General features: G+C 39.3%; 1 protein-coding gene across 2 annotated transcripts in view; it reads right to left on the bottom strand.

Annotated features, from left to right (window-relative positions):
* The window catches only part of Tmem161b (transmembrane protein 161B), a 67204-nt gene extending 53439 nt beyond the window's left edge, over window positions 1–13765 (bottom strand). The window contains exon 1 of one of the 2 annotated variants that reach the window (XM_076927100.1): window positions 13492–13765. In XM_076927100.1, coding sequence (XP_076783215.1) covers window positions 13492–13494 — 3 coding nt within the window. In that variant the 5' untranslated portion in view covers window positions 13495–13765. The remainder of the gene's footprint in view (window positions 1–13491) is intronic. The other variant, XM_076927102.1, reaches the window with a different exon arrangement.
* Window positions 13766–16132: the final 2367 nt, after the last annotated feature.

Genomic DNA, 16132 nt, shown 5'->3' with positions numbered 1-16132 from the left:
AGTCAGCCATTAGTAGTACAGTAAACCAGATTTTTCAAAACAAGGCTTTCATAGTAAATTAGAATAATAGAAGAATTTTGTAGAAAAGCAGCCAAAGAGGACGGCAAATGGCTCAGGAGGTAAAGGTGCTTGTAGCCAAGCCTTATCACCTAAATTCAATCCCTGAAGGCCAGACTACTCTCACGAAATATCCTCTGACCTCAGTAACACATGTGTCTCCCTGAAATAAATGCTTTTTCTGTAATGATAAAAAAGGAAAGCAGCTAAAATGTAAGTTCGGCAATTGATACTTAATACTGATTCATTGATTGATTTATATAATCATATCAAATAACAGTTAACCATCTTCTGCTATAAAATAACTACATCATAATGTTCATTTTATCCCTACAAATAGAACCATTATATCAACTATGAGTTGACCTCAGAAGATAAAAAAAATTTTTAAATTTTTACATGCATTGGTATTTTGCCTGCATGTATGTCTGGGTGAGGGTGTCAGATCTTAACAGTCATCAACAGTTGTGAGCTGCCATGTCGGTGCTAGGAATTAACTCAGGTCCTCAGGAAGAGCATTCAGTGCTCTTTAGTTTGCTAGTATCACTGTTTCATTAACAAAATGCTTTTTAATTTCTTTACAATAAAAGCATATATACAAATTTTAGTTCCTTCTAACTCAGAAAAAAAGTTAACATATTTTAAAACTGAAGTGCTTGATTGGAGGATAGCTCAACATTAGGAGCACATTATTAAATGCAGCCCATGCCTTTAATCCCACCTCCTAGGAGCCAGGAGCAGATGGATCTCTTGAGTTCAAGGCAAGTCTGGTTTACATAGTGAGTTCCAGAACAGCTAGGGCTACACAGAGAAACCCTATGTTAAGAAACAAGACAAAGAAGCAGTGCATACTGCTCTTGTGGAGGAACTCAGCTGTGTTCCGAGACCCTTTCCAGAAGCTCACAAGTGGCCGGTAGTCCTGCTTCAAAGGCATCCAGCATCTTTGGCTTCTTTAGGAGCCTGAACTCATGGGAACATACACATAAACAGACGTAAGTTTAAAATAGTAACAAAATACTATTATTTAAAGGTTTATTTATTTTATGTGCACTTGTGTTTTGCCTGTGTTTATATCTGTATGAGGGTGTCAGGTTCCCTGGAACTGGAGTTACAAACAGGTTTGAGCTGGCCCCCAGTAACAAGATAATTTTAAAAAAATTATTAAAAGTGATGCTTAGAAGTACAAATTCTCAAAAAAAAAAAAAAAAAAGCCTAAATATAAGGTAATTTTCTTAGGAATTAAACCTATGATGCAGTAGAATACATGCAATTCACAGATTGTGTTCAAACCCAAAAGCTCGATAGTTTTGGGTAAAGATAATAATAAAGACATCTTAGAAGAACTGATTAAATTAAGAAACAACAGTAGACTTTTTCTTCAAAATTAGTTGATAAAGCAAATGAGAGACTAAAAAAATAGTGCAAAGATAAAGATACATGCTAATTAAATACAATTTATAAACTACTCTAGCATACTGGTATTGAAATTAATAGTTATTTTAAAAGATAATTTTTCAGTTATAGCAGTTGAATAAATGATGCAGCACCTCGTATAAGGCAATACTGTAGTCATAAAAACATTGACAATGAACCAAGTATCTTAGAAGATGTTAGTCACTTAATCTCTAGCTAAGACATGAATAAATGTTTCATGCTAGTTCTGAAGTTACAGAAAAGCTCAGTGAAAAAAGCCATCCTTTACTCTCCCACTCTTCTTAACTTTAAGAATGTTTTCTGACATTGCACAGAACAACTCTACAGGTCTATACTCAATGAAACTATTTGCTGAAAGCAATAGACATTTATTTTTACAAATCATCCTGTTCAAAACAATTCCAACTCAGCTAACATTCTCTTTCTCTCTGACACCTTCAATAAGTTTCTATGTAAACCTAGTAAGTCCACCTCCAGACTACCCACTGTGATGCTCAGCTCTGATCAATGATCAAGGAAGGAGCTCCCCGCCCAAACTGGACTCACTTCCTCCTCAGCACTCCAACCTCCACTTCCAGGAAATTATCGCAGCAGTTTAATACCACACAGCTATTACTTACTTCTTGCTGAAAAAAGGGACAAAGAATAAACTTGCCCCATTGTTTTATTAAAGACACTGTATGAAGAAGTACCAAACTTTAACATAAAATGTATTCCTCTTACTAGCAAAACTTAGTAAATTCCCTCTTTAAATGACTTGGGGATTTTTATTTTTAAATGATAGAGTATTTTTTTCCAAATCAGTGGGTATAAAGAGGAGGGAGTTGGGGATATCACTTAGCACTGGGAAAATAATAAAACAAAATGGCTTGAGGATATTAGTCACACTCAGCACTTGAGAGATTTTCTCAGGACAACAGGATCAAGACCAGCCTGACCTACAGCGTTACATTCCAGGGTGCCCAGAGGTCCACATGGGAGGATGAGGGAAAAAAGACATAAGAACTGAGGACTACCAATACTTCTAGTAAAAATGACTAATGGACAAATTATAAAAATAAAATACAAGCACTCAAGTAGCATTAGTTAAAATATACTAGAAAAGAATTTCAATCTTAAAAATATGAAGTGTTTCAAGATCATAATCTACAGTATATTGAATGTTTCAGGTTTTTTCCTATGTGTTTCTAATGATAAGAAAAGTAGGCTGGCAATTACTTCCAAAATCCAGTTGCCAAGTCTTTTTTTTTTTTTTTTTTTTCTTAAAGAACATAAGACAATTTTTAAGAACAATAAATACAAAACTTAGCCAGGCATGGTAGCATACACCTGTTGAGAGCCTGTGGCAGAGAGATCAAGAGTTTGAGGCAGCAGGAAGGACAGAGTAAACACCATGCTAACTTGGATTAATTAGCAAAAACCTGGTAACAATGAAAAAGCAACACTTATGAGATAAGAAATCATGGTTTCCCCTTTAATTAAGGTAAACAGAAAAGAATGGAGCTGGTGACAGAATAAACCTGTTTACAAAGACAATGCCACAAGCCTCAAGTATATGAACCATTTATAACCACTCATATCATCATAAATATTATTGAAATCCTCTGGAATGATCAAAACATTTAAACATAATGAGCTAATGAAGCCTGGCTTTAGTGGAAAGCCATATTCCAGCATGAGGTCCCTTCAGGGAAAGGAAGCACAAGGTGACACTGCTTTCCCAAGTAGATCACAGCAGTAGAGCAAACAGCGGCAATCAGCAAGTAACGAAAACACCGATAACACCGGCGGAGCAGAGCCTGGTGTGAAGGACAAAGAGATAATTCCGGATAACCGAGATGACTATCTTTAAAAGTCCCTATTTATCGGAGAAATAAAAATGTGAACTTCACTTTAAAAAGTCCACACAGGGCTGGAACTCAGTGTCAAACTCTTCCCTCAGCATTGGCAAAATGAAGTAAAAGGAAACCTGATGTGCTAAGTATTCATGGTTGGCGTCAACTGCCAGCAACTTACAAGAAAATATGCGGAAAACACAACAGAACAACATGCTAAAGGTTCCTCTAGATATGCCAGCTGCACTGAACAAAGATTTCTTTTTCTCTTTTCAGTGCTCATTCAGACTAACTACATTTCCTCACAACCCAAATCTTCTCTATTCCCAAGATATTGCTGCAAAGATACTATCACTACCAACCCACAACATCTACTGAATGTGACCCGGCATAAAATTGTAAATGAACTTAAAGTGTTTTTTAATTGTGATTTCTCTTGTAACTCAACTGTAGGTTGTTGAGCATGACCTCGAGATGACAAATTATCAAAATATCCCATTTTTCCTCTAAAAAAAAAAACTGTGCTAGTTAAACAGTTAGTGGTCATAAAGAAGTAATGTGGAGAGATGTTTGTGTCCACTGACCATATGGAAGGGAAGGCAAGTTTCTCTATGAGATTATAATTTTTTAAACCTGTTTGGAAGCAAAGGTTCAAATGTAAGCAAGTCATCACAAGTGCAAAGAGGAGGAGAGAGCCAACTGCTAGAACCCTGGAAAAAAGAAATGGGTCCCTGTGACACATGCTTGGAACAAGCATGATACAGAACACTTCCAGTTCAGTTTCTTCTGCAGTCCCTCCTCCTTCATCAGCGTTACTTCAAGTCCATGCCCAGACCTAAGTAACTAATACTCTGGTATGAAGGAATGTTTGAACTGGATATAGCTGAAGCAAAAGAAGTACTAAGGAATTTACACTGTGACTGCACAAATTACTCTAATGTTGTGCCTCCATCTGTACAATTGAAGTTAAAACAAAACAAAACAAAATCCAGAACTCAACTACTTCATAAATATTTAAACTGCTAAAAATACACTTAGGTATTACAGTTACTGATAAAAAGCAAAATTCAATTTTAATCCATCTTAGTGCTTTACGTCTTTAACTTTTAAAAATCTTACTTTTACTCTTGCTGCTGTGATAACCCTGAGAAAAGCAACTTAGGACAGCCAGCTTATTTAGCTTACAGTTCTAGGTTACAAGTCAGGTCCACTGCATACACAGTCAAGAGCGGCCAGCAGCGAGCAGCGAGCAGCTTGCTTTCTTGTCTCATACAGTAGACTCTCCTTCCTATGGAGCAACTCACCTACCTCCTTCCTACCTCAATTTTCTCAGGAAACATTAAAATTGTTCCCTTTTACCTTAAATCTTACACTTTATGCCAAAAACACACACCATATTCCTATAATTTAATATTAGAAGTATTCTTCCTGTCTAATTTAAGTGTTATGAAAGTACAACTGAGACTTCTGCTGGCTGGGGTGTATTTTCTCAGAACTCTAGCAGAGCACTAATGTGGTTGCACACTGTGGACCCAAAAGTGAATATGCAGCAAGGCTGCAGAATACAATCTAATACACGAAAGTCAACGTCCTCATTCCATTATTAGAACAAGACCCGGCCTGTAAAGATGATCGTTTTAGGTGAAGATTTGTCACGGTTGTAGAGCATTTGCTGAAAAGTCTTGGCCTTATTCTTCAGGTTCAAACAAAACAACTGCATTTTTATATCAGCATCTAAAATAAAGTGAAATATTTAAATAAATGTCTAAGAAGATATAGCTAGGTATGGTGACACACACCAATCCCAGCACTTGAGAGAAAGTGGGAAGAGAATAACGTATAAGATTGGGGGGGGTGCAATTTCAATGTTTCCTAGGAAAATTATTTTACCTTAAAAATACAATATTTTAATTAAATTTTTTAAAATTTCACACATGCATACAAAGTACATTGATCATAATTACCCAACTCCTCAGCCTATCTTCAAGATCCACTCCTTCCTTCACCTAACCCTCTTTACTTCATGTTCTCTCTTCTTGAAAACACACATACATACATAAATACATACACATGTGCATATACTACTATATAATATATAAAACCACACACATACACAGCAAAATTAATTTTAACTGAGGTAAAAACACCCTCTCTGTAGGTGAACTGCTTCACAGGAAGGAGACTGTCAACTCCATGAGATAAGAAAGCAAGTTGATCACAAGCTGTTGACAAGCTAGACATCAACCTGGTCTCATAAAAAGCTCCAGGCCAAGCAGGACTACAGTGTGAGACCCTCTCAGTCTTAAAAACAGAAAGAGAAAACATATAAGCAAGATCTGATAAGGAAAACTGAAAGACTCTGATAATCAAAAGCAGAGGCCAAAATAAACAGGAGATACCTCATGTTCACATTCACAGATAAGCAATACTCAATACTGTCACAACATGATGGTGTTAAAACCAATTTAACACCAATCAAAATCATGGGAAGAAAGGCTGGATTGGTGGCTTCTGGTTAAGAGTATGTACTATTCTTACCAAAATTTGGTTTCCAGTATCCACTTAAGACAGACCACAACTGCCTATAACTTTAGCTATGAGGCAATCTAATGCCAACTTCCTTGGACAGAGACACAGTTGTAAACAAGTCTCTAAAATCATAGAAAATTATTCTAAAATTTTAAGAATAATCCCAGCATTTAAAAAGACAGGTTAAAAGAGCTAAGATAGAAAACAAAATCTTGAAGGAACACAAAGTTGAAAGAGTGACATGAAAAGATTAGGACTTGTTATGATGCTATAGTAACCAACAGTGTAGTACTGACAAAAGCTTCACAAAAATATAGTTAATCAAACTTTGGCAGACAATATCGAGAAAAAAAAAACAAGGGAGAAAAGTCAGTCTTATGAAAAAAATGATGTTGGAACAACTGAATATTCACAATGAAAAATGAACACTCTCTTACAAAAATTTATTTAAAACCGATCATAACTTTAAACATAAACACAAAAGTTAAAAGAGTCCCTATAAGATAACATAGGAGACAACTTGGTTGACCTTAGCCTTTCGAGACCTATCAATAAGGCAAAGTCAAGTCATTAGTTGAGGGGGCTGGAAAGATGGCTCAGTACTTAAGAACACTGCCTGCTCCTCCAGAGGACCAAGGTTTGACTCCCAGCACTCTCACACAGTAGTTTACAACTGTCTAATTCCAATACTAGGAATCTACTAGGAATCAGAGGTCCTCTTCTCATCTCAGACAGGAGGCATGCATGTGGTGCAGACATTCATGCAGGGAAACCACCCATAAACATAAATTTCAAAAGCACCAACAATTTTTTTGAACTAAGTAAATCTGAGCATAGAGGTCTGCTGGCCCAGGTCTGCTTTTCCCCTCAGGATAACCAGGTACACTGAGCACCAGACTGGACTGGAAGGAAAGAAGCTTAGCCAGGCAGGGAGGTCAGACAGGATCTCAGTTTGTGTGTGGACAAGAGAAACAGCCTTCTCTGGAGATGGTTTTGAGTGAAACAAGCTTTCTTTACTGGGGTGGGGAGGGGATAAGGGCTTTATAAACCTTGGGGAGTGAGTAGGGGTTTTGGGGATGAGCATATATCATTATTGGCTGGGGCCCAAGGTGCTGGGAATGCTTCATTTGGATGAAGAGGAATTCCAGGTGCTTGCTGGACATGTTCTTATAAAGAGAAAGGAAGTTTAGCCAGAAACCTGGCCACCATGCTATGTGACCACCTCAAGAGCAGCAGAGGTGGGAGTCTCAAGGCTCACATGTGCTGGGTGGGACATGCAGGCCCAAAGCAAGGAGGAAACAGTTCTATGCCTGTCAGTCTCAGGACGAGGTTTTCACTCTAGACTTCACTGTTGCTCCAGACTAGCTCCCTGAGGCATAGCTTTCCAGCGCACAGAGGTCCACCTGGCTGCTGAACAGTTCCCTTAAGGATGGAAACATGCCATCCTAATAGGGACGCCTTTTTAAATAGGAAGGTAAACGACTCAAAATGGCTTCGGTAAACTAAGCCCTATACCGAATCAGATTCCGTAGTGCTGTCCCTGCCGCAGTAAGCAATAAAAGCTGAGAGTGAGTCGGACAGAAGGAAGCCAGGCTGTAAAGAAGACTCAGACCAGCCAAGCTGCAAAGAAGACTTGAGACCACAAAACTGACTGGAAGAAGCAGAAAGCAGCCAAGCTGCCTGGAAGAGGTTTAGAGCAGTGGAGGCACCTGGAAAGAACCCTCTCCAGCAGCCTGTTGAACTACCTGCAGGCTGTCCAGTGTGCTCACGGTTCCCAGCTCTGTGATCGATCACCTGTTAGGTATGTGTTGGGTTGGGGGGTGGGGGGCAGCTCAGAGATATACATGTCTGAGTTATTTCTGCTACTGGAAGTAACCCCTTACGCATGTTCTTTTCAGTTATCCTACAGAACACATCAAGTTGGACTTTGGTGGTATCTTACTTAGGTCTGTCATGGGCTACCTATCTGGATGAGAAGACATGCGTGTTGCATCTCCCCAGGATAAGTTTTGTCGCACAGCACACCCCCTGCAATCCTAGTAACACTGACTGGCAAGTATAGGTCCTATACATACATACATACATATATATCTATATATCTATCTATATATATGTATATAGATAGATAGATAGATATGTATATCTATATGTATGTATCTATATGTCTTAGAATAAAGGAAGAAGGAAGGTAGGAAACACAGTAGGAAAAGAAGAAGAAAACTATCAAGACACAAAGACATGGAGGGGGGCTTAAATATTACAAAGTAGAAGAAGCCAATCTGCAAGGGTTATAACATCGCATGGTTCCAATTATACAACGTTCTGGAAAGCCTTGATTATAGTGAAAAAGATCAATGGTTGCCAGAGGAAAGGAAAGAGAAAGTATGATTTTAGGAGAGTTAAAATACTCTTATACCATAATAACAGGTGCACATAAAAAAATCTATTCATCCAAACCCACAAAAAGTATAGTCAAAATATACTATAAAATTCTCAATAAATGAAAATGTATTATTTTTAAAAATGAAGAGCTATCACTCTGGTGACTACAGATAATGGAGAAGACATGAAGAACAACAGAAACTTGTGCACACAATCTAAAGCTAATCTAAAGCTCCTCTTTAAAAAAATACCTTTTAGGGGTGGAGAGATGGCTCAGCAATTATGAGCAGTGGCTGTTATTACATAGGAACCTGGTTCATTTCCCAGCACCTGTGTGACTACTAATAACCATGTGTAACTCCAGTTCCAGGAAGTCTGCCCCCTTCTATGTCCCCTTTAGGCACTGCATACACATAAATGCAGGCAAAACACCAGTGCACATAAAACTTAGTTAATTAAAAATTAATTGGTTAAGAAAAACATCAAGGGGCTAGAGAGATGGTTCAGTAGTCAAAGCACTCACTGCTCTCACAGTTCTGAAACTGGTCCAGAACATTCACACATGAACCCACAACTGTCTGTTACTGCAATTCCAGGGGATCAATACCCTGCTTAAGCCTCTGCACCACACATATAAATGATACACGTGTATGCATACATACATAATGTATATATACACATACAGCACTTAGTTTTTTTCATTATGTGATGTAAAACTACAATCTATGAAATAAACATAACTATCTGCATGCTTAAAATTAAGCATCTACCACCATCCTGTTCACTGAAAACCTGTAATAATTTTATTGGAAGTCTTATACAGCTAACCACAATGTAAGTTTTGAAACTGGTTTTGGTGTATTACAACTGTGTACGTGTATGTACCAGTCAGGTTATTTCCATGTCCCCCTCACTACAGCTTATGACCACCACCATCATTTTCTACCCCTCTGCTTATTTCACTGAACAGGCTGCTAAGCCTGCCTGCTTCACTACGGGAATACCAGTCAGCCTCTCCTAATGCAAAAAGGCCCAAAGTCACAGGTGTTTGTTAATAAGCAGTCATATCCTTGGCCTATCAATGTTAAAAAACAGTGAATGAGTGACTGAACAAGTATCCTCTGAAATAATAGGGCTTTTTAAACAGTTGTCTGGTAAAGGGTACAATCATTTCAGCCAAACACACAGAATATTCACTTCACAAGGACTTGAAAGTTGTTTTGTTTGCTTCACATAATTCCAGAGCAGACAGGATGGTAATCTATGGTTTGTACACTAGGTTTTAACTGCCACTGAATTAGCAGCGTAGAAACTAACTCAGGTTTCAGGATCACCATTGAGATGTGATAAAAATTCCACAAGATCATCATAGTAGAGGTCCTATAGTTAAATCGGAAAAAAGAAAGAAAGGACACACGCACTCACACACGCACCACCCCCCCCCCCCGTACCATTTGCTGAAATATTTCACTGCCATCAAAGCCATCATTAGATGAGCCCCTCTACCTTGGACCAGAACTGTGAACAAAATCCATACTATGTCATTAGCAATGAAAACAGAATCAAACAAGCAAAAAAGTAAAAGGTAATTTACAAATGTTTGTTTCTGCAATGGTGCTCATGGACAAGCTGAGCTAACCACATACTAACTGGAAAAAGTCTCTAACACAGACTGACTAGGCCTCTTGAAGAAAAAAAGAGGAAAGAATCTCAGGAAAGGAAAATCAGAAAACTTCAGAAGAAACTCAGATCTCTGCTACTGCAGATTCAATGTTAAAACCTCCTTAGAATCTTCTAAACTTCATGGTTCTTGGCCTTCCATTTTCCTCTAAGAATGGTCTGAAGACCTCTCGTTTCAGACTTAACTACAGAATTTATTAAGAATAAAATTCTGAGTTGGGAGTGATAGCTCATATAACATACAGTACAATGGCTCCCAGCATTTGGGAGGCTGAAGAAGAAAAGGAGGGAGTTCAAGGCTAGCCTGAGCTACTGAGTTAAGAATCTGTTTCCAAAAGCAAACAAATAAGCAAGCAAAGATTCTCAAATTTTACTACTCAATAATCGGATCCAGATATATATATTTTTATTTAACCAAGAATCATGGGGAATTTTTTTTTTTTCCTAAATAGCACAGAATTCACTGTACCAGTGGCCCAGAACTCACAGATCCCATGCTGGGATTTAAGGCATGCTCCACCATGCCCAAGCATTCTCAAGAAAACTCAAGCATGCCAACACTCTTCCCAAGTTCACTAGATGTCAGCCATTCCATGACTCCTCCAGTTACAACCAGTTCACTGGTCTGGACTCTTGAAGTGCACTTGTGTGTTTCTCTCATAACACTCACCACATTATGTCTACCCACTAATACTCCTCCCCAACTCTGACTACAGCAAAGCTTTCTGTCTCCTCACAATTAACAGCAGCAAATTATTAAACTGCAGCATTGACTAAACAAGCCACCAGGGACCTGTAATTCAAAATGCCGCTCTAATTGTGCTACTGTTCTCTCATAAATCAACAGGAATGCAAGATTCCCAACACAGCAGAAAGTGAAACAGAATGTGTATACCTGCAGTAACTATCTATCAAATATTTTCACAAACTGAAAGCATATCATGTAGAGAGCTCAGTATTTTTTGTCTACATCGCAAGCCTATTGTAGTTTGCTCACAATACAAGAACCTGATACATACAACACAGCTCTGAAGTGTGGGGCTACATAAAAGATCAGAGAATGAGAAAGAACAAATTTATAACCAATTAACCATCAATAAATCCAAAATATCCATTGTGGCGTAGCATTTATATGTCAATAGTGAAATATCTGGCCTAATATAAAGATAAGGATTCTCAGACTACCCAAATAATGTATAAATATCTCTATCTATCTATATATACATATATAAAAATGATTTTTAAAGGAACTAAAAGGACAAGGAAACCATAGTAAATCTTTTTTCCCTCGTTTTTTTTTTTTTTTTTTGTACTTATGTACTTTACGTCCTCCTCACTGCCCCCCTCCCACAATCCTTCCCTATCTCCCCCTTCTCCTCTGACTAGATGGGGGCTCCCTGGGTATCCCCCAACCCAGGCACATCAAGTCTCTGTACCAGACTAAGTCTTAATCGGAAACATGTATTTACCATGAAACAAGGTTTTAAGTCACTGAATGTAGAGAATCAGAAGATGACTAAAAGCCAATTGTACTTTTGTCAGGAATTTAGAACTTCTCCCAGAGTTCAAATTCTTACCAAATTCATGTAAGTAAAGTACTGGCAGAATCTGGGTCTTGAGAGTTCATGTCTAGTGAGTAGTGTTCTCACTATAGTATGGTTCACAACTTAAAAGAGACTGTTAATTCAACCAAGCTCATCCTAAATTCAGACAATCTTCACTTTACTTTTTTTTTTTTTTAAGGATTCCAAGCATTGACTGCAATTACATACACAAACATGATCAATTTCATACCTGTGAACAACTTCAGTCACGTAACTAATTCACAGATCAATGTCACAATGGAGACAGCTAACTACACACTGTGAAAAGTCACCAGGAGATTAGTTGAAAAGATATCTACTTCCTTAGAGCTGCCAGAACGATTCTGTGGATCCCAGAATACAGAGAACACATTCTAATTCAGCTTCTCCGTTACTATCATGTATTTAGTCATTTTATTTAGACACTGCCATCAACTTTCTAGACAAGACCAAGTTTATTAGACATCACCTCAGGTAAATCACTGCCTGTTTCTAGACTCCACATTCTTCCTTCTGTAAAATTTTGAAGGCATGGAGAGGTTGCTAGATTTTAAATCCTTCCAGTTCTAATGTTCCCTCTCTAATTTCATTATCCCAAATGAAAACAGAACTCTCTCAAGGAATGTAAGCCATATTATTCAGAGGTTCAAAACATTAAAAAAAAAAAAAAACAACAACTAAAAGAAACATAAGTCACCTGGTAGTGTGTAAATGGAACCAGGTGAGTTTTTAGTCTCCAGTAAGTCCTGCTAAAATCATGATACATAACAGCTAAAGCTGGCACTATTTGACCCTGAACAAAGGGGCATGACCAAACTGGGAGTAGTGGCATATGCCTTTGATCCCAGCACTTGGGAAGCAGAGGCAGGAAGATCTCTGAATCTGAGGGCATTCTGGTCTACATAAAAAGGCAGCACCATAGTCAACTGAAGCCCGAATCCAAGACAGAAGTCTCTGCAGATGGTTTGAACTCTTTCATGTGGCTGGTTGCCCGTTCAACTTTACCAGAACCCTGGGATCTTGGAAACAGTATCTTTGTAAAGTCCTTTTATGTTCAAGAAAACAGTTGACTGCAGTCACCATTCAATACACAACCACTTGCCCTCCTCCCATATTCCTACAATAAAGCCAAACCTACATGTTTCAAAATTCCATTGTTCATTTCATAAATCAACTTCCGAACCGTGTGATCAGTCAGCACCCACTGCTTCTTATCTAAAGTTGATTAAGACGTTCTTTGTACAAGTCCCTGAACTTTGTCCTTCTTTCAGCCTAAAACAGGACAGAACTCTCTGAATGACTGGCCCCACAGTAAAACACCCTTTGGTTATCCCTTTCTCTCCAACCTTCGCACACCAGGTCCTTTCTATATTTACTTACTTCTAGGAAATCCTTCTCACCTAACCTTTAAAACACTTGCAAAGAATATGTCTGTGAAAGAGATTTACAATAGGAAATTAAAATTTTTTTCCTTTCAGGTTAATTCTATTGGTACTCAACCTGGACACTTTCTTCAAAAGTGACATCGATTTTCAGTTCTGCAACAGTTGAGTGATAAAGAGAAGCCAGTTTTGTGTTAAGTGCCTTGGCGTTGCTTGTCTCCAAGGAGACAGGCAAGTGTTCAGAAGGTACTTCCATGTCCTTACTTTCTCAGCCAAAAGCCTGCGGCGGGAATAGGTGGCAGGGACAAGGTGGTGAGTTGAGCAAGGTCATCTGTGGGCCACCTGGTGCCACAGGCCACACGCTAAGGCTGGCTACTTAGTCTGGGTACCCCGACAGACCCGCCCCTCCCGCGACCCCACAGGTCCCTCGGCTGTCTGGAACCCCTGCGGCGGCCCCGCGCACTCTGGGCAGGTGGGGTCCAGCCAGCGGTTCACCCCAACGCTCCAGCAGGTTCCATTCCAAGCTGGGGCATCAGCCGGCTCCCTTCACAGACTGACCTCCCGCCTTTTCCCCCAGAAGGCTGTCACTCTAGTCCTCACAAGACTTACCATAACGCCAAGATCAGGTCGTGGGACAGACACTCTAGAGTCCCCGGTACCGTCCTGATGCTCCCTCCCAGGTTCTGCAAAACCGATCTCTAGAAAACGCGAGGGAAAAGGTCTTCCGGCTCGGCCGGAAGTCCTGCCCGCATGGGACAGGAAGTTCCTCCCTCTCCTGACCGCCAGCGACCCCACGCCACGCAGAGAGGAGACGCAAGGCGTCCTTTAAAGCTACTTCCGTGGGTGTGAGGCTAGGGCGGGGGGCGGGGCTGACCTTGAGAGTGAAGGGGCGCAGGCGCGCAGGCGCACAGGCGCACAGGTAGGTGGGCGGGGCGAGGCTGCGTGCTCTGGAGATTCCTAGGAGGCGCGGTGCTTTTCGTCTGTGTTGGAGCAGGAGGGATCAGCTGGGTGGGTGTAGACCTAGTAATCTTGTCGGTCTGAGGGTAAAGCACATTCTAGGCTGTATTCTTGCTGAGATCACTCAGAAATTGTCTAGTTCAGCCAGCCTCTTTTCTGCCCGCTTTTCTTACGCGGTATTCTGGAATCTCAGTAAAAACCCCTGTCCTGGCTAATCACCATCCTCTCTTAAGTCAATGAAATGTGACCTTTAGAAGTTCTTCGCTCTTCACAGATGCCAGCTGCAGCCAGAGGATATCTACCAAGAGCAGGGGAGCTAAGAAGAAAATTCAGTATGGACACTTCCTCCCTACTTAATACCAATATGAACAAAAGGACATTATAATATTCTCATATACATACATATACATGTTTTATGACACCTCCCCCTTCCAAATCTGTACCAGTGAACTTGCCTTTTTATTGTGATGGGATTTAACCATAGAGGTAAGTTTGAAATAAGTACACAGAGCATCCATGACCCAGAAATTCATCACACAGTTTATCCTCACAGAAACTTATTTTACCCTTCTCCATGAGATACCTTTTACCATAATGTGGTTTTGTCGCGAAGTCAGAACTGGGGAGGGAATTAATTTTCAGTAGTCAAGGTTGCACAAACTGAAGCAGCTATGAATGCTGTTTTAGAATCCTGACAGAATACCTAGAAGTAGTGATGTTCAACCTCTAAATGGCCCCAGGACCCTGAGAAGCAATTCTGAACCACCTACAGAAGTTCGATTCAGGCTATTTGAAAAGGATACAGAGACCAAGTTTATACCTTGTGTTGGCTTTTAATGGGGGAGGGGAGGGTGACAGGTGATAGAGAAATTATAAAAAGGAGACAGAGAGAGAGAGAGAGAGAGAGAGAGAGAGAGAGAGAGAGAGAGAGAGAGAGAGAAGCTATTCCAAGTCCAATAGCCTTGAGGAATAGTTTGTGAGAAGGAGTCTGCTACTGATCAAGCCAGAACTTCCCTAAGGGTTCAGCTTCTGCTTTATAGAGACAAGGCTGTAAATAGGCCCCAGGGCAACTTCAGTATGGTAAAGAGTGACTCGGGTTGACTGCTCACTTATCTGGGGGAAAGCAGTTGCTATCCTTGAGGAAGAAAAGGTGGAGAAGGAGAGTGGCTATCAGCCTGTCAGTGACATCACATTCTGTGAAGTCTTGTCTTTCATTTGTGACATAGTGGGTCTTCCATCTGTCCTAAACCTGGCAGCCTCGTTGAGGATCAGAAAACATCTCCTCCTATATGACAGTAAGATAGGAATTATTAGCAGGATAGAATTCATTCCTGCCAGAGGAAAAACAAGAAAAGAAATCAATTTTTGCTATCTTATCACTTTTAATAGACTGTCAGATTCCATATTCTTTATTTTGTACACGGCACATTGATTAACAATCTTTGGTTAAAATCCTTTCATTTCACGAGATTATCTCTGATAAAACCATTTTAAAAAATCCATCACACAAATAGTATTTTTAATGATTAGTATGTGTGTATGTTTACATTTACAACTGTATCAAGTCTTTTTGTCCTATTAAAAAGCAATATATTCTATTGATTACATTGCTTTTTTTATTTATCCCTTCCTATTTCTTAAATGGATAGGAGTGTTTGACAACGATTCAAAGAGAGAATTATGAAAGGGAGAGAGAGGAGACGATAAAGAATAAAAGATCTTTTTGGTAAATTGGTGATGAGCACAGTCTTTGACAGAAGTCTTGACTGCTTGCCATTTGGGGTTTTTGATCACTTAAATGTCCTCTCTGAGAACTGATTTCAGATATTTATAAATATCAACAGAAAGTTATTTATATGAGCACTCTGACCTGAAACTCTTCCAATTATTAAAATCTACCACTTTTTCAAAGTCTAAACCCTGTCTTTGACAAAATATGTTGATTAGTTTTACCTCTAAACAGATTCAAACTCTTTTCTCTTTCCTTTACTAAATATATGTTTTATTCTGCAATTTATATTGTGTTACAATTAGTCTGTAGCTATGCAGAAAGTTGGGTCTTGGTTTTGTTCCCTTAAGTAAACTGTGCTTAAAATTCTTTCTAGGCCATAGCAGAAACAATCGTGTACCAGTAGCAATAATTTACTGGGCATGTTCTGCCATATATGGTAAATGGAACATTTTGTAATTGTTCTAAAAATCCACTAGACTCTATAGTGGAAAATAGTTGTCTTTTAAGTCAAAGGAAGATCAGAGTATAGAACCTTCATCATGTGCTTAATGCCCCTGTCAG

Source organism: Arvicanthis niloticus, chromosome 29 (genome assembly GCF_011762505.2).
Source record: "Arvicanthis niloticus isolate mArvNil1 chromosome 29, mArvNil1.pat.X, whole genome shotgun sequence".
NCBI classification, from domain to species: Eukaryota; Metazoa; Chordata; class Mammalia; order Rodentia; family Muridae; genus Arvicanthis; species Arvicanthis niloticus.
This window is presented reverse-complemented; position numbering and strand designations above follow the sequence as displayed.